Source organism: Coregonus lavaretus, assembly GCF_964263955.1.
Source record: "Coregonus lavaretus genome assembly, chromosome: 35".
Classification (NCBI taxonomy): domain Eukaryota; kingdom Metazoa; phylum Chordata; class Actinopteri; order Salmoniformes; family Salmonidae; genus Coregonus; species Coregonus lavaretus.
This window is the reverse complement of record NC_140022.1, coordinates 9,779,020-9,799,242: the sequence shown is the minus strand read 5'-3', so window position 1 is coordinate 9,799,242 and position 20,223 is coordinate 9,779,020. Positions and strand designations below refer to the sequence as shown.

Below are 20,223 nucleotides of genomic sequence, written 5' to 3'. Positions count from 1 at the left end.
CCTGTCCCTATACAAAATAAGACAGCCTGATTAGACCTCAATATTGGGAGAGTTTATTTAACAAAAAAACAACAAATTTAACACAAAATGTTATATAACAGTAGCATTGTAAAAAACAAACATGGATACAGACAAAATAAATAGAAGGGCAATAAAATAAATAACATCACACAGAAATTCAAAATGAGGCTTAATCTGTCAAAATCACCTTTTGTTACAGTGTGAGGCTTCACTTTTCAATAAACTGGAGATGCAATTTACTGCCTGTGTGTTCTGACCTGGTGGTGGTAGACTGGATCCTTCTCTATGCTCACACTGACTTGCCTGGCTAGCTCCCGGTTGAGAGCTGCCAGGGCTGCTGGTTTTAGGGGTGGGGTCTGCCTGGGCCTGATCTGGGCCTGATTTGTGCCTCTTTACAAAAAAGTCTGCAATATCTCCCTTCCTTTTCATGGTTACCTGTCCCTATACAAAATAAGACAGCCTGATTAGACCTCAATATTGTTTTAGGCTGAATCTTAAACTATTTGTCCCCATTCTTGTGTTTTAACTTACTTAAAAATCAACTACCAGCTTAGCTACTATGCAATTAAACTAGATCATATAGGTTAGTTAGGGCTAAGTAACTTGGCTAATGTTATAATTTAGGGCTTAGTAACTTGGCTAACGTTATAATTTAGACCTTTACAATAATAAACAAGCTTCATAAACATTGAGATAATCAGTTTCATCAGTCTGGTATGAAATTCTTATGAACTGGGTTGATTAAACACTTACTGAAAACCAACAATGCCCCGGTTTCCCCACATTATCCCAATCTACGTAGCTAGCTTCATAACGTTAGCCGACTCGCACTAACTATTGGCGGCAACATCTCTTCTCCTCTAAATGTGCAGTCACTGGCAATTTGCCAGTAGTTTAAAATAATGATTCATTTGGAAACCACCTTAAAACTTACCTCAGAATGATGTCTTCCATCAACTGGGGTGGCACACCGCCGCTTGTGTCCTTTCTTCATCCGTTGTTTGGTCTGCTGCCGTTATCGTAGTCAAGTGGCACCGGCACCTGAGTTTTTTTGTTTTTTTTTTTCACTGGCACCTGAGGTATTAGCGATATTTTCCTCGGCATGACCCGCCCTACTCTGCCTCTGATTGGCTCATCAGTCCTCATGCCTAAAGTTAACCAATCTAATCAGTGAAAGCAGCGAGTACCAGCCAATTAGAGGCAGAGGAGGGTGGGTCATGGCTTCACTATCCCCGAGGAAGAAAATAGGCAATCTGACTCACAGATATTACTGAATGATGCGCATCAGGGGGGATTTAGAAGTGGGTATACGCAATGCTGACTGAAAAATAAGTAGGTATACGCCGTATACCAGCGTATACCCTGGACTACACCTCTGCCCGTACCCCCTTGTACCTTATTGCTTAATCATAGAAGTCAAACGAGTTAAATCGACACCCATTGATGGAAAATGATCTGGCAAGTTTAACAAGGGCAAATTATATTTTCTCTTGCCACATATTCAAATTCCTTTATTAGGTCATGTCATAGCTTGCAATCATTATTTTGAGGAACCAAATTTTACTTCTAACGTCGTTACAAGTTACTACGATATTCCTTCTTCATTGGCTCGATAACGTTATGGGAAAAGGGTTTATTGAATAGATATGGCAACTCCTCTTGCCGTGAATTTTTTTTATTGGGTTAGTTTCCATGCCTTTTTGACGGGTTTTGAGTAGTCATTAGGCTACAAATTGTAACTTGACCTGGCAACCCTGCGCCCAACAATCCCCCGCCACTTTGCTTCTCTTCTGTTGGAAATGAGTGGCTTTCCGTAGTTTCATCAACCATACCGTCCTCAGAGGCACTGGGAGCCTTTTCTTTTAAGTCAATTTTCTAGTTTGTTTGTAACAAACAGTTTTATAGTATGTTGACTGAGGCTATGTATTCAGCCTACGTAGCAGACATGAGCTTTCTGTAAAAGTTAACGTCAAACTTGCTTGTTGAGCCACTCCATTTAAACAAATAGGATGGATGTAGCGTATGACAAAGGTCAAATAACCTAGCTAGCGATTTCACAGCTATGCAATATCCATTGTACGCTAAACATATTTTTAGGTTGACAGTGACACAAAGTAATGACGGTCCTTTTTGCAGATTAATTCAGATTAGGTTATTCCATACTGTTTGGTGCCTCCCTGTGACACAAACACACAATACAATAGGCATGAGGCAGAACACACATTTTAGTCATTTAGCAGAAGCTCTTATCCAGAGTGACTTCCAGGAGCAATTAGGGTTAAGTGCCTTGCTCACACTACACTATACACAGCACACACAGCACAGTGATATGATTACATACATACATGCACAACATTAGATTTATATACAGGTTAAAAGAACTGTAGTACAAAATTATTATGTCAATATGAGCAAAAACGATAGATTTTTTACCAAAAGTCTGATACAAATTGTCATGGAAAAATAACATTAGAAATGCTGATTGCCAAAGTAGGATACTAACTATGTAGGAGTATGAGAAGCAAATTACCCCCCCCAGTGAAATGACTCTGCTTTTTGACCAATATCTTGACATGTGCATCACACTTGCTAGACATACACTTCTTCTTAAATAGAAGAGACGACAGAGGTGGAAGCTCAGAAATATGCAGAGTAGAAGCTGCAGCTTTGGACATTATTTACAAAACAACATTCAACTACACTGACCTTAACTATGTGAATGGACAGGTGACTCTTATAAATGGACCTCCCTTTCACCAATCATCAATCAGTCTATTGATATAGAAATGTTCTCTGGACATTACAGCGCATTGTCCTCCAGCGCTGGTAGCCCAGATGAGACAGTGGGTTCTCTTGTCTTCATGATCCTCTGTGTACCTCTGGTCCACAGTTCCCTGACTAGAGAGACGTCAGTTAGGAATAAATCAGTAGGAACAAGAGTTGGTAACAGACTAACAGTCTACTTATAGTGAGTTGGCCAGAGTGGGGTAGAAGTATTGCACAATAAAGGGAAATGAAGTGAAAACAGTCTACATTGTTATCACACTCCAACTTACCGTCCTACAATACTGAATTCCCTTCTGCTGCCCCCTCTCCATTGTCATTGTGGTACTTCACCCTGTCTTCGTTCAGCAGCATGGACCCCTCTGCAAGAAAACGCAATAGGAGAACTCAACTGGAGAAATTAAATCATTCAGAATTAATGTGATTCAAGAATGCTGTAATTACAATGGCACTGATTCCTGCTGTGTTATGAATGTTTATGACAGTTTAAGATGATACCAGTCTTTCCCATCTATTTGAGACTGAGGTCTGTACATTTAGCCATTTATTCAGCGGGACTTGAGGTGAACTATCCCTTTCCCATACACACCTGCTTTCACCTCTCCTTTTTCAGCTGTGTTTAGGTCGCCCCCTGGTCCAGCCATTTTAGTCTCATCCTTGCCTACTGGTCCAACACTGCTGTCCGTTTTAGTCTTATCATTGCCCCCTGAGGAAACACACAGAGAGGGTAAAACATTTACTACAACCTTTCTATTGAACCACCAGTGTTTCCCAAACAGTGGTTTCGTAGACAGTGCAAGCCCTCCCACCCACCAAAATATATGTTTTTCAAATCCGACTTGTTCTAACAATCCTCAACCTATTCGATTGTCGAATTCCAGTGGAATACCACGATCACCTCCATCTGTGACTTACCTTCTTCAGGTTTTGTCACCGGCTTAACACTGTTGGCATTATTGCCAGCTGTCCCTGAGGACAGAAGAGCAAAGTTTGTCTTTAAATCAACTTCCTCCGTTAAGGGTTGTATGACTCCTATATTGTCTGTTGTTAGTAGAGCTTAAAGAAGAAAACTTTGTTCACAGTTGATATTTCAGCATAACCCTGCATCTGCTTGGAACAATAGTCAAAGCTTGATTCTAGCAAAGGTCTGTGGCAGTACCATCTCACCTACAAGTTACCACTTACTAACCCCACATTTTGACAACAAGAATAACTTCACAATAAAGGATACCAGTAGGCATAGCATCATACACAGTGACTTCCTGCTTACAGTCATCAACAACAGAATTCAAATAAAATAGCAATCTAAGATCTTGTGATATTCTGAGATATGCAGATGAGCATCTATGCTACATCTAATGCTACTTCTGCTTTATGACGACAAAACCTGCAAAGGTCTTGAGACGTTCTGAAACAAGCCACATCTCTAAATCATCAACAGTCATATCAAACAAAACAACATGGAAACAGTTCTAAGAACTCAAAATGTCCTGATTGACAACCATAGAGCAGATCAAATAAAGCAGAAGACTCACACTGAAGCACATTTAATAATTCGCTTTTGGAACGTACAAACTAGGGTGGAGGTGACAGAATCTTTATCTACAGTGTTACCTCTATGGGTGACATTTTAACAGTGCACAAATGCATAGATTTGAAGAGAAACCAAAACCAAACAGGTTATTTCAAATACTCATCACGGCAGTTAATTGAAAGCACATTTTCCTTGCAGATTCCAACTGCATCATTCACATTTTATATAGGCTAGCCCACACACCGATAACTTTAAACTCACATTAGTAATCATCACCTTCTCATACTGTATGTAGATGTCTCAACAAAAACAATCTTCAAATAAATGCCACGACAAATGTGAGAAACATTTCTGGCAACATCTCCACATATCTGCATTGTCAAAATGGCCCCATAGAAGTACCATGTAAAAGGTGTGTTAGTGTTAACACCTGTGTTAGTGTGCTGATTGTTATTATTCTGATTCATGGAGTAATCTCTAGGAGACTTCTCCTACAGCGCTGTTAACTGTATCCATGGCAACCCCAGAGAGAATCCCTGAAGCTCCGCGGTTGGCGACCTGATCATCAACATAATTTTGATTGTTGCCTGCGTACCGTGTAAAGTTACACCATCCATCAACATTGTTTACAGAAAACAGAGTAGAAGAGGTTCCTTGAATTTAGGAGGTATTTGCCCTTTAAGTTTGCATAAGGTTATGATGAGAAAATGTACATGTAAAACTTGGAAATATTCTGGGTGGTGGGATTATAGCTGTGAACGCTCTCTCTCACACACACACATTAGTGAGTAAAGGTACCTAATACAATTAAAACAGATTTCTGGTGAAGGCCATTAGTGGATCCGTAACCTCTGCAGAATCACACACAGAAGGAAAACATCAACTACAGCCTCTCTCCTACTGCATCAACCACTGCTTAAAGCTACAATACGTAACGTTTTGGGCGACCCAACGAAATTCACATAGAAATGTGAGTTATAGATCTTTCATTCCCATTGAAAGCAAGTCTAAGATCTGTTTTATGTGTGCTATTTCTATGCTTCCCGTTTTGGTTTTGCACAGCAGCTTCAAACAGCTGAATATACAATATTTTTGGTTCTGGAAAATATATTTTAGGTTTAGATGGTACAATGATTAGATGGTACAATGATTAGATGGTACAATGATTCTCTACACAATGACTGCTTGTTTTTTCACATAAAATGAAATTAGGTAAACTATTAGAATTTTATCAACCAGGAATGGAGGAGTGATTGCTGTATAATACATCTTTAAATAAGTTACTTCTGTTTATACAGTCTTAAATGAACTGGATGACTTGCCTTGTTCTGGCTGGACTCCATCACAGCCTTTAGTTGAGGAGAAGAGAAGAGAGAAAAGTTGAGCTTAACATTCTCATACACAGACCACATTAGTATTTGTTGTGTTCACTTCTGGATGACAATGAAAAGGATGCTAAGTGGCAGAATTCCAGGTGAATGCCACTGTGTCTTACCATCAAGTGTCATTGATTTAAACAGCGACTTCCTTTAAAAATATATATATATTTATTTATTTATTTTTTATTTTTTCGGGGGTTGGATCAGCTTAATATTGCAGATAGATTGTATCTTCTATCAATGTAATTGTCTGCATCACTTCCAATCCCCCCTTTTTTTTATATTTTTTTATATATATACTCCCCTTTATTACTTTTCAACCCCACCATCCTTTCCCTACTTGGAGTAAATTAGTGAACAACAATGCCCAGGCCTCTACTTCCGGTCTATACTTACTATCTACACCTTATGGACAGAGTTAATTTTATAATAATTCTATTTCATATATATATATATATATATAATTATTATTTTTATTTATTTTTGCTCCTGAACTTCTTCTACTCTCAACCTCTCCGATCATTTTCATGATGTCCATCCGGTTTGCTTCTATATGCCATATCTTTCTAACTGTGCTCTTTCCCAAAAGCTCCCAACATACAACCTATATACTTATTATGGACACAGTATGCTTACAGCGACTTCCTACTTAAAGTAATTAACAACAGAATTCAAATAAAATAGCAATCAATCTATGTTCTCGTGATATTCTGAGATATGCAGATGAGCATCTATCCTACTTCTGCTTCATGACGTCTTAAATGAGCTGGATGACTTGCCTGTTTAGCATTCTCAAACATCTTTGTTGTGACAATATTTAATGATGATGATACAACTATTTGATTTGTAACATACAGTAGATCAGGGATAGGCAACTCTGTTCCTGGATTGCGAGGCTCTGTTGCATCCCGCAGTGTGTGTAACCTTCTTTTATGTTTTTAATTTGTACACTTTGTTTGTAAACCTTCTGTCAACGATGGCTTTACAGTGGTGGGGTGTTGGACTGATCTTGTTGATCGTGTACCCGCTACAGATGGACTAAATGATGAAAACGCTGCTGGCTGCGGAATCCAATACAGCAGAGAGTTCCTACTACAATGCAACTCAAACACGAATGCCATTGATATCCCAATGGCCCATATAATCCCTGATTGTCTGCGAGTGGAAAACGTGGGTGTTATGTGAATTCTTTAACAAACTATTTTAGTGTCTCTGTGCGTCTCCCAAAAGGTTGTAAGTCTTTTGGGATTTAAGTAACGGCCAGAGTCCCGGTCTGCATGGTCAGAGATATTTATTCATTGAGAATTCTGCCATCACAATTTCAGAGTCCATCTTTTATACTCATACGTCATACAAAAAGAAATCCCTTCCCTCTGTAGGCGGGCTGTAGTTTTCCACTCTAAAACTGCTCTACTGACCTTCAGTTCACACACACACACATATACACACATGCATACACACATACATACACACACACACACACATATCCTACTCCCTGCTTTACTCAGTTATTGCCGTTCTCACAATATTCTGCACCATGTTTTCATAAGTTTCTCCCCTCCCTAAATTGGGAGGCCTCTTTATCTTAGTTTCTCAGTTGTCTTTGTTGTCTGGCCTGACTCTTACTCACATTGCTAAATAGTGGCTCAATGCCATAGCCTTTACTGGTCCTACACTCACACATTATACACAGTTTCAGGGTGTAATAATTAGTCATTAATAATTAATCTATCAATTCCACCCTTTGACTAAATATTACACACATACAAAATATGTTGTTATAGAAATGAATCACACTCATTGAAGTATATAAGTTGGTTTGCATATTAAAACATTACAGGTTCATCAGGGTTACCCCATGATTAAAAGCATAACGTTACTTTTTAGCAATGGTAACTAGTACATCATACTTAAAACGAGACTTTAATACACAAAAGATCATTACAATAACTTTTAAACTAGAGATTTACAGTTCTAGGAAAACATCCAGTCTCAAATTATCTGGATCGTCGTCGTCCTCCACCAAGCCTGGTAGGTCATATCCTTCAGTCGGAGTCCGGGATTGGGCCGTATCTCACCATCTGTTGGGAAACCGCCTTGCTCACCAACCCTCAGACACAGGGAATAAGACAACATCCACAAAGAACAAGTATACTCATAGAAGCTATAACTTCACCCAGAATAGTTACAACAATAGTTTTCCATTTACCAAATATGTTATCAAACTAACCGTTTAGGGAGCTATCAATACCAGAGTTCTCAGCCAGTTCGTTCGCCAGCGTGGTGAGTCCCTGAAGCGCTTTGGTCACGGACCCGTCCGGTGCTGTATTGTTGGGGATGAAAGTACAGCACATAGATCCAAACAGAACACAAACTCCGCCCCGCTCAGCCAAAAGCATATCTAAAGCTATTCTATTCTGCCATGCCATTAAGCTAGTTGCCGCTGTCTGCTCAGCCAATCCCTTTATTGTATCACGAGTGTGGTTTATAAATCTTTGCTGGTTATAGTAAATATAATTTATCCAATCTACGTTTTTATTAATTGTTGACCACCAGAAAAGACTTGATTCAAACCCAGCTGCGATCTGATTCCTAGCTTTGAATTCTTCTGGAACCCCTCGAGGTACTCCTATCCCATCAATATATATCCTTTCATCAAAGGATCCCGGGAGGAGGTCCCGCTTTCTACGTGACAACTCACCAGTCTCTGACACGTTTGATTGTTTGATGAGAGTGAAGGGCATTACCAGCTGAGCTAGCGCACAGGTTCCTGTCCAATTAGTATGTAGGTGAGGCCACAGTCTGTCATCACCACACAACCACCAGATGTCAGCACGGGCCTGGTTTTGGTTTCTAAAATCCTCTGGCTGCAACAAAGAGGAGAGATTAGTCATGGTCTCTTTAGTTGTGACATTCTCTGTGTGGGAGCAGGAGCTAAGATGCCCTACCCTGTATCCTATTTTATCAGTCCTAGAGAAACAATAGTAAGACTTCCCTGAGACTTCAAACGGAGGTAACCTAGGTCGGGGTGACTTTGTTATCGGGGGATACAGATAGTGCAAGTTACTACAAGACTCCTTCATCACATTCCCAGGTGGCTTGAACAATTTAATCATGCAAGATAAACCTGACGGAGAGTTAAAGCCCGTCAAGGGGAACGGAGTAGTTGTTAACCTTGGTTTGGCTGTCCCACAGGCATAACAGTCCTCTTTAGACATAGTTCTTGCCGTATACTGAATCCATTCCAACCACAGGTTAAGATTTCTATACCCCGTTTCCACCTGTACTACTTCCTTCAGGTCTATAGTTTGCACTATCTTCACCACGGCCCCGGTCTCACTACCTCCCTCAGAGAGGTTTACTCTACAGGGTGCCCCAGTTGAAGAAGATATCTCACTTGTCAGGTCTGTAATCTGTTTTAGCATAGTTCAGACTTTCAGACAGTACCTACCCTCATATGGGTCGCACTGCCATTTCTGATAATTCCCTACTTTCACAATACTACACCTGTCCCTGAACTGTGTATGGAGATTGACATATCCCCCCCCGCTTGGTATAAGCAACTACATAGTCCCAGGATGTACATGGTGACATACATATGGTGATGTCCTTCCCTAAAGTCCCTAGAATTTCCCCTTTCCCTACGTCTAGCTGTCTCCTATGCCTTTTCAACTTGTGTTAGGTTAACTACCACTTCTGGCTGAAACAGGAGGGTCCGTGTGTGTTAGGAATATGGCCCCCACAATCAGACAGCTACCTACCGTCGGGAGACCTGTGAATCCCCACCCTCGCCCTGAGAACATGTCAGATGCCAGAGGCCAATCCATTGCTTTACCTTCTATCGAACTCACACAGGGATGATCAGACAGGGTAAGGGAATCTTCGTTAAGGAGCCAACCCCCGAGCCCTAGTGGTGATCGGATCTTTCTCCTAACTCTGTGTTTGTTCGTCAGGTGTAGCTGGTTTTACCTTTTTACAGTGTGTGACATGCACCCAGATGGATCTCTCAGCTATTCTGCTGGCAAAGGCAGTACTTGGTAGGGCCCTTCCCGCCAGGCCTGCTTCAGTCTCCTGGTTAGATAGAGTGGGTCACCTTCTCCTTTAATTCACCTGTGGGGGCACAAAACCTCTGACATACAGGTGTGGTTAATAAACGACCTTCTCACGTGTTCTGCTAGGGTGCTCTCTAGTTCTATGTCTGCCTGTCTGGTCCTGCCAACTGTGGCATTCTGTAAGGTCTTCCAAACACTTTCTCAAAGTGGGATAACCCATCTTTATCTGGGGTTACTCTAAATTTCTTCCCTTCACTCCGTGATAACTCTATAAAATCCATTTCCAATTGCTGGAAAGGGTACTTAGCCGGAGGATACTCACCCTGAGGTGCCCTTTGTCTGCCCTGGTGATTATTTTGAGCACAGATAACACATCTTTTTTTTAAATAATTAGTAATCCCATGTGCAACAAAGTGTTGTCTAATCTGTTCTACCATCCATCCCTCCTTTTGACACATGTCACTGCCCATGTGTCAATATTATCACCTACCTAACAATCACTTAGGTAATATTGGTAATTTATCATCCAATTGCCATCCCTTATTTTTATTTATTGGTAAAATAAACTATCTTAAAGTCCTCCTCTCATGCCTTTAGAATTTACCAGTGTGGATGATTAATTAACACCAGAAAGTTAAAACAGAGTTCAGAGGCAATTGAAATACCATCCCATAGAATACCAAACATTACCATTATTCTAAATTTTTAATAAATGTTACTTATCCCAAGTGTTCATTAATCCTCATGACATTCATTCTCATAAGAAATCATATATACCCCAAACTCAGCCAAAACCTAAAAAACTCCATAAAATTCACTGTGTGCTCCTCTAAGACCTATCACCCTTGACCTGCTGAAAACCCCCCAAAATTTAAACAACAAGGCTTTATAAACATCATACTAGGTGTGTTGTTTTTTATTTGAAAACCCCAATTAAAAAACAACAACCAAACAGCCAGGTCATGAGGACTCCTGATTTCTCTCTTCCCCTTCTGCCTACAGTTTCTTAACTGGTGCCCTTTCCTTGCACAGTAACTACACGGTTCCTCACATTCTCTAGCAAAATGTCCCGTTTTGTCACAATTGTAACACTTCCACTCACTCCTGTCTCCACTATTACCATTTCCTTCTTGTCTGTCTTTGCTACCGTAACCTCTCTTCTCTCCTAGGTATTGACTAATAGTCTCACTGTCTCTAATTCAAAACAAAACCCCATCATCCAATGTACTCCCAGCAGAACTGAAGGAGAAAAAAAACAGACTGTGATTTCCAGGACACTGCACTTTTGTTTCTGGCCTCACTATCTCCCCGGGAATTGGCCCTCCCTCAAGGTCCCTCCCAATCTGCTCTTGGTAAACTGCAAACCTTTTATTGCTTCTGGTTTCATAGGGTATTGCTTCTGATATGGCCTATGATTAGATTTGGGTATCACCTGTACTGGAATTACCCCTTTTATTAATCCTACGTCTGCTGGACCCCGGGACCACAAATGCTCTGGAACTTCTTTTAAATCTGACTCCTGTTGTTCTGTCAACAGGTATTCCTCTCCTCAGCATCTGCTATTCTCATCTAAATGTACTATCTGTGGATGGGCTGTGTTGATCGCCACTCACAATATTGACCCAATCAGTGATCCTCTTACCCTTGGATACCCACTGGCCCATGTCTTTCCAGTCCTCTGCTGGCTCCTTTGCTAGGGACACATGTGGGCTCCATATTTCCCTGAACAGTCTCTGACTTTGGGGCCCTATTTCCACCTCCACTACTGCGTGGGTGTTGTCATAGTGAAACCATTTCAAGGCTATAGTCCTTTCTGTGGTTTTAAATAATGCTTTCTCATAGATTGCATCTGGACCTGGGTGTTTGTTATACCAGAGAGTACAGTGTAGGTCATCGGGGGACATTTTAGTGGGGCCTGGTACTACATCATCAGCAAGTTCCATCAAGGTTCGGGGAATATCAGTTATTCCCCCCCTAAACAAATCTTGCCTATACCAATAACATGGCTCCCCTTCCCCACAGACCACCATATTGTCTCTGACTATGTGTACTTTCATTCCCCTCTCAGCGGAAATGACAGCCACATTCAATTTAGTCATTACATCACGTCCTAGTAAATTTACCCGACACAGCTTAGATATCAGGATGGGTATGGTTGCCTCTCATCCTGATTGGTCATGTTTTAGGGTTATTGGGGCTGATAACCTTTCAATAAATTGATGACCAGAGGCAGATCGCACTATGATTTTCTCCCCATCAATCCTGACTCCATCTGGCTTGTCTGTTGCACAGGTTGCTGTCCTGCAGGCTCCCGTATCACAAAGGAATTTAATTTTCATACCCATTACTGTCAATGTCAAATAAGGTTTCTGTTCCTGTTGAAGTGCTAAGTCAATAGTAGCCAATTCAAACACCTCACAATTTGGATCAAAGGGTTCCTTAGTCTTCCCCCCACTAGAGTCTACTATTTCTCCCTCAAGGACTAGTCATGCCTTATCTTCCTCTTCCTCACGCTCAAAGCTGGGGGATGGACTTCTCTCTCCCTCTCTTCTCTCTTTTCTCTCTTTTCTCTCCTGTCTGACTTTCTCTGCCCTTGTCTGGTACTCCTCTACCTCTGGCTCTTCCTCACCTTCATCTTCCCTTCCTCCTCCAGCCCCTTCTTCCTCATAGGGAGGTGGGGCCGGTTGGGGGCAACATTATTCCCCTGCACTCTCCTTCTCCTCCCTACGTATTCATCATCTGGATTTTCTCTCCATGCCTGGTCTGCCAAGTTTGGATATAACCTTTCTGCCCTCTGCTCTGGGGGAGGCACGGAGACCTCAACCTTCACTTCTCTTTCCCTCTCACTCACTTCTCTTTTCTTCCTGCCTTATCTCCTCTCTCTCCTAAGTTTCTAGTTCTACCCGCCATCTCTCCCAGAGTGGCAATTAGTTACTCTGCATCTTCCTCTTCTTTCTTGGCTCTGTCCTGTCTGTTATTCTGCTCATGATGGATTGCATGTCTCTCTGAGGCTATTACACAATTCAGTTATTTTCCCAACATACTCTCTGTAATCGGCCCATGGCAAAAGTGTCCTCTGGGCATCCCCTGAAACCCACTGCCCTCTAACGGCAGCCCAAACCTTACTATTCCTGTTTCGGGGTGGGTCATTCCTTCTACCGCTCTGGCCACGTCCTCTGTGTTCATGGCCTGTCTGCTAAATGGCATATTATTATTATTACTGTATACATCTAAGGTTGCTGGGGCCCCTTTCATTCCCCGCCAATAGATTAGGTAAGGCTATCAGTGGGTACTGGCCCCCCTCCTACTCTCTCTCTCTCTCACTGCTTATTTCTCCTTTACACACCTTATGTATCTGTTTAAGCATGGATTCGAGTTTATCTGCGTCTAGACGTCCCTCAAAACCATACCTCTCCCTCCACCTGGTTACATAATGGACATTTCTTCTATCCCTGGATTCCATTTTAATTACATCAAGTATTTCTCGTCCCCAGTAAATTCTGGGACCTCTTGTGAGGATTTGCCCCCCCCCATGGTTGGTACTGTTAAAAATCCCTTAGCCACCTCTTCTATATAACAAGTCAATTTAACAAGTAATTCAAAATAGCTTCACACAACAACACCTTGAATCACCCCTTCCTGTATATGTAATCTTGACTAGTCCCCCAGAATTATCTCATACTTTTACAGAGGGATTGATCCCCACAATGTAATCTTGATAATTCCTGACAGTCTCATACAACAGGAATGGGTTCTCCCTCCTCTATACAACCACCTGGAATTATTCATAGATGTGACTTCTGAGTAAACATTAGGTCTCACACGTATACAACCTTACATGATTATTGGTGTTATATCGGTAACATGGAGTTTATAAGGCTCCAGAACGGATAGAGTTTACAGCAAAATCTACAGTTGTTTGTGACTTTTGACTTTACTAATATTCTATTTCTCACACATGCTATTTTAATTCCTTCTGGTGTACTTTTTGTATTTGTTTAACCCGGATTATTTGTTGACTGTTCAATAATCTCTTACAGGTTCCATCCCATAGGTGTACTTTTAATAGTTCCTTCTATTTCAACACCGGGTAGTTTCTTTTGGTAATGGCCTATTACCGTGAATCATTACGGACCCACCACCAGGTTGACCAGTCCCCCAGAATTATCTCCTACTCTACGGAGGAGTCTATCCTCACAATGTAATCTTGATAATTCCTGACAGTCAACCCCACATTTCACTTAAAATGGCTACGCATTGATCAATTTGCTACTTTTCAATATTTTAGCAAGTTCTCAAATCAATTTCACCAAGTTAATGAATAAAGACTACTGACCTTATCCTTGCAGCCGAGATTCAATGTAGGTTTGGATTCCGTCACCATCTCTGTCATTAATCAGGTGTCCTCTGGCCTGTTTTAACCCTTAATGTCAAAGGGCAGGACTTTCTATTTACGAATGTATCATTCGCCCGTCGACGGTTTTCAGAGTTACCTGGAATGACAGAAACAGGGTATTGGAGTCCGGCTCAGAAGGACCAAGCTGTTATGTGAATTCTTTAACAAACTATTTTAGTGTCTCTGTGCGTCTCCCAAAAGGTTGTAAGTCTTTTGGGATTTAAGTAACGGCCAGAGTCCCGGTCTGCATGGTCAGAGATATTTATTCATTGAGAATTCTGCCATCACAATTTCAGAGTCCATCTTTTATACTCATACGTCATACAAAAAGAAATCCCTTCCCTCTGTAGGCGGGCTGTAGTTTTCCACTCTAAAACTGCTCTACTGACCTTCAGTTCACACACACACACATATACACACATGCATACACACATACATACACACACACACACACATATCCTACTCCCTGCTTTACTCAGTTATTGCCGTTCTCACAATATTCTGCACCATGTTTTCATAAGTTTCTCCCCTCCCTAAATTGGGAGGCCTCTTTATCTTAGTTTCTCAGTTGTCTTTGTTGTCTGGCCTGACTCTTACTCACATTGCTAAATAGTGGCTCAATGCCATAGCCTTTACTGGTCCTACACTCACACATTATACACAGTTTCAGGGTGTAATAATTAGTCATTAATAATTAATCTATCAGTGGGGGAATCAGACAAAGACTTAAAAATTAAAGACCAAACTTCCCTTACCCACCACCTTGCTGATCAATGCCCAGTCACTGAGGGGGAAAGCGGATGAGCTGTCAGAGAATCTGTGCTTCCAACACGAATACTGGGAGGCCTGTTTGCTGGCGTTTACTGAGACTTGGCTGGATGACAGAGTCCCGGACAGGGAAGTGGAGCCGACGGCTTCACACTGGTCAGAGCGGACCGTGATCTGACCGTCACAGGGAAACATCACTGTGGCCTGCTTGTCAGGGACCAGTGGTGTAAATCGATCCTGGTAAGAGAGATACTCTGTACCCCCAACTTGAACTGCTTTCTGTGTCACTGCGACCCTACTATCTGCCCTGTGAGTTCCCCCATGTCACGCTCGTTGACGAAAGAGAAGGACCAAGGCGCAGCGTGATAAGCATACATGTTACATCTCCTTCCTCCCACGAAGTACCAAGCCCTGTCTGGACCCTGGTGTGGGAGACCCCGAACCTGGAGAGGGGCGGACGTCTGTGTCTGGACTGGAACCGCTGACTGGAGCTGGACCCGACGACGGTGGAGCGAACTGCTCTGGCTCCGGAGTGGAGCCGCTGACCGGAGCTGGATCAGGCACCGGTGGAGCGGACTGCTCTGGCTCCGGAGTGGAGCCGCTGACCGGAGCTGGACTGGACCCCGGTGGAGCGGATTGCTCTGGCTCCGGAGTGGAGCAGCTGACCGGTGCCGGACCAGGCACCGGTGGAACCGGCACGGGCCGTGCCGGACTGGACACACGCACCACTGGCTTGGTGCGGGGAGCAGGAACGGGCCGGACCGGTCTGGCGACGCGCACCACTAACTTGGTGCGAGGGACAGGAACAGGCCGGGCCGGGCTGGCGACGCGCACCACTGGCTTGGTGCGAGGGACAGGAACAGGCCGGGCCGGGCTGGCGATGCGCACCACTGGCTTGGTGCGAGGGACAGGAACAGGCCGGGCTGGCGACGCGCACCACTGGCTTGGTGCGAGGAGCAGGAACAGGCCGGGCCGGGCTGGGAACAAGCACCACTGGTTTGGTGCGAGGAGCAGGAACGGGCCGGACCGGACTGCGAAGGCGGACTGGAGGTCTGGAGCGGAGAGCTGGAACAACCCGTCCTGGCTGGCTGCCCACTTTCGCACTACACATGCGGGGCGCTGGCACAGGACGCACTGGGCTGTGCACGCGCACTGGCGATACAGCTCGTAGAACAGGCGCAGGATATGCGGGACCGAGGAGGCGTACTGGAGACCAGGAGCGTTGAGCCGGCACACCCCATCCTGGATGAATGCCCATCTTCGCACGACACGTGCGTGGTGCTAGCACAGGACGTACAGGACTGTGCCGGAACAATGGCGACACAGTACGTAGCTCCGCATAACACGGAGCCTGCCCAGTCACACTCCTCCTCGCGTGAGTACGGGGAGTTGGCTCTGCTCTACCTCTAGGCTCCGCCAACCACCGTTTTAGCCCCCCCAAAAAAATGTATTCGGGCTGTCTCTCGGACGTTTATAGACTGGACGGACCAAGGCGCAGCGTGATAAGCATACATGTTTATTTAAACGAATAAACACACGACAAAAACAACAAACGAAACGTGAAGTCCAAGGTAGCACACAAACATACCATAACACGGAACAAGATCCCACAACTAACTAGTGCCAAAAGGCTGCATAAGTATGGTCCCCAATCAGAGACAACGAGCGACAGCTGCCTCTGATTGGGAACCACACCGGCCAACATAGAAATAGACATACTAGAACATAACACCATAGAAATATACACCATAGAATACACACCCTGACTCAACAAATAAACGTCCCCTGAGTCAGGGCGTGACAGTACCCCCCCCCCAAAGGTGCGACTCCGACCGCGCCACATAAACATAACAGGGTAGGGGCCGGGTGGGTATTCCGCCACGGAGGCGGATCCGGCTTCGGGCGTGACCACCACCTATTCTCCGCCTCCCTGTTGCGCCCCTGGTCAGGTCTGGACCTCGGCGCACTGCTTCCCCTCTCCTTCCTCCCACGAAGTACCAAGCCCTGTCTGGACCCTGGTGTGGGAGACCCCGAACCTGGAGAGGGGCTGACGTCTGGGTCTGGACTGGAACCGCTGACTGGAGCTGGACCCGACGACGGTGGAGCGAACTGCTCTGGCTCCGGAGTGGAGCCACTGACCGGAGCTGGATCAGGCACCGGTGGAGCGGACTGCTCTGGCTCCGGAGTAGAGCCGCTGACCGGAACTGGACTGGACCCCGGTGGAGCGGATTGCTCTGGCTCCGGAGTGGAGCAGCTGACCGGTGCCGGACCAGGCACCGGTGGAACAGGCACGGGCTGTGCCGGACTGGACACACGCACCACTGGCTTGGTGCGGGGAGCAGGAACGGGCCGGACCGGGCTGACGACGCGCAACACTGGCTTGGTGCGGGGAGCAGGAACGGGCCGTACCGGACTGGCAACGCGCACCACTGGCCTAGTGTGGGGAGCAGGAACAGGCCGGGCTGGGCTGGCGACGCGCACCACTGGCTTGGTGCGAGGGGCAGGAACAGGCCAGCCCAGTGCGTCCTGTGCCAGCGCCCCGCATGTGTAGTGCGAAAGTGGGCAGCCAGCCAGGACGGGTTGTTCCAGCTCTCCGCTCCAGACCTCCAGTCCGCCTTCGCAGTCCGGTCCGGCCCGGCACTGGCTTGGTGCGAGGGACAGGAACAGGCCGGACCGGTCTGGTGACGCGCACCACTAACTTGGTGCGAGGGGCAGGAACAGGCCGGGCCGGGCTGGCGACGCGCACCACTGGCTTGGTGCGAGGGACAGGAACAGGCCGGGCCGGGCTGGCGATGCGCACCACTGGCTTGGTGCGAGGGACAGGAACAGGCCGGGCTGGCGACGCGCACCACTGGCTTGGTGCGAGGAGCAGGAACAGGCCGGGCCGGGCTGGGAACAAGGACCACTGGTTTGGTGCGAGGAGCAGGAACGGGCCGGACCGGACTGCGAAGGCGGACTGGAGGTCTGGAGCGGAGAGCTGGAACAACCCGTCCTGGCTGGCTGCCCATCTTCGCACGAGACGTGCGTGGTGCTAGCACAGGACGTACAGGACTGTGCCGGAACAATGGCGACACAGTACGTAGCTCCGCATAACACGGAGCCTGCCCAGTCACACTCCTCCTCACGTGAGTACGGGGAGTTGGCTCTGCTCTACCTCTAGGCTCCACCAACCACCCTTTTAGCCCCCCAAATTTTTTTTCTTGGGGCTGTCTCTCGGGCTTCTTCCTCGGCCGGCGCCTTCCGCGTTGCCGCTGCTCCTCTCTATATCGCGCATCCACTGTCTCCTCCCAAGGTCGCCGATCCATCCCGGCCTGAATCTCCTCCCAAGTCCAGGATCCCTTACCGTCCAGGATCTCCTCCCAGGTCCAGGCTGTCTGCTCCTGGACACGCTGCTTGGTCCTCGTTTGGTGGGATCTTCTGTCACGATCGTTTATAGACTGGACGGACCAAGGCGCAGCGTGATAAGCATAAATGTTTATTTAAACAAATAAACACACGACAAAAACAACAAACGAAACGTCAAGTCCAAGGTAGCACACAAACATACCATAACACGGAACAAGATCCCACAACTAACTAGTGCCAAAAGGCTGCATAAGTATGGTCCCCAATCAGAGACAACGAGCGACAGCTGCCTCTGATTGGGAACCACACCGGCCAACATAGAAATAGACATACTAGAACATATCACCATAGAAATATACAACATAGAATATACACACCCTGACTCAACAAATAACGTCCCCTGAGTCAGGGCGTGACACCCCAATTGTTTGTTACCGTTGTGTACATTCAACCAAAAGCTAATATAGCAAAAGCATCAGAGATTATTTATAATCTGTCACAGAAACTGGAATCCATCTCCCCCGACGCACCCACATTTATTTTAGGGGATTGTAACAACTGTACTTTGCACAAGATCCTGCGCATGTACCAGCAGTATGTGAAATGTCACACTAGGATAAATAAGACTCTTGATTTGTGCTATGGGACAATACCAAATGATTTGTCTGCCACCACTAGACCTCCCCTGGGGACATCAGACCACAATGTTGTCTACCTCTGGCCAACCTACTGTCGGCTCCTGGAGAGGGAGAAACCTACAGTTAAAACTGTTCAGATCTGGAACGACAATAGTATCACTCATCTCCAAGGGTGTTTTGACTGGACTATGTGGGAGGTATATCAGGATAGCAGCTCTGATCTTGATGAACTCACATATGTTGTTTCAGACTATGTCAACTTCTGTGTTGAGTCAGTTGTGCCTACTAATACCTGTAAAATCTTCCCTAACAATAAGCCTTGGGTATCAAAACATCTAAAATCACTACTTAATAGGAAGAAGGCAGTTTATGCTGATGGTAATAGACAGGCTAGACAATGTGAGATCAAAAGACAGATACTGGTGGACAAGGAGGCATTCAAGCAAAGGGTGGAGAGGACCCTCTCCTCAGGAAACTCAAGGGTGGCCTGGCAAGGGATTGAATCCATGGCTAGTGCCTCCCAAATAGGCAGGGTAAAAACCAATGCTGACCTTGGGAGACACGAGGGCCAGAACATGGCTAACCAATGCTGACCTTGGGAGACATGAAGGCCAGAACATGGCTAACCAATGCTGACCTTGGGAGACATGAGGGCCAGAACATGGCTAATTAACTGAATGTTTTCTTCTCAAGATTTGAATCTGACGACTTTGTGTCGGAGGTAAAACAAATGGAAGCATCATTACAAATGTTTGAGAGGGTTGTTGTTAAACAGGCTGATGTTGTAAAGTTGTTCAGGGGATGTAACGCACACAAAAGCCCAGGCCCAGACAAAATAACTGGACGTGTTAAAGCACTGTGCTGAACCACTGACTGGTGTTTTTACAGACATTTAGCAATCCTCGCTCTACCAGCAACACGTGCCAGTATTGTGGAAAAACTCAATAATTATACCCATTCCTAAAGGCATCTAATCCCTCTGTGCTGAATGACCACCACCCTGTCGCCTTGACATCCTTAGTAATGAAATGCTTTGAGAAAATTGTGAGAAGTCATATTCTCAGTGCCACCCAGAAGCTCCTCGACCTGTTTCAGTTTGCCTATCAGCCCAGCAGAGGAGTTGATGATGCCGTTCTTACTCTCCTCAACATGATCTATAGACATCTAGAGGGCGCCAAATCCCATGTCAGGGTTCTGTTGACTTTTCTTCTGCCTTCAACACAATCCAGCCTTACATTCTGGCACAGAGACTCATAAGGGTCTTCTCCTTAGATGGGGGGCTGGTTTTGTGGCTGTTGGACTTCCT

The 20,223-nt window shown here is 45.1% G+C and overlaps 2 protein-coding genes across 2 annotated transcripts in view; both read right to left on the bottom strand.

Moving 5' to 3' along the window:
• Positions 1-20,223, bottom strand: part of LOC311109876 (uncharacterized protein) — a 310,257-nt gene that overhangs the window by 32,783 nt on the left and 257,251 nt on the right. The gene's annotated exons all lie outside the window — the stretch shown is intronic.
• LOC311109492 (uncharacterized protein) lies at positions 2,229-15,129 on the bottom strand (the record flags this gene model as incomplete). Its single annotated transcript, XM_084152411.1, has 6 exons — positions 2,229-2,919; positions 3,078-3,167; positions 3,395-3,511; positions 3,721-3,774; positions 5,662-5,724; positions 14,922-15,129. The coding sequence occupies 5 exons, from the start codon at positions 15,127-15,129 to the stop codon at positions 3,082-3,084; spliced, it is 528 nt and encodes a 175-aa protein (XP_084008537.1). The 3' UTR covers positions 2,229-2,919; positions 3,078-3,081.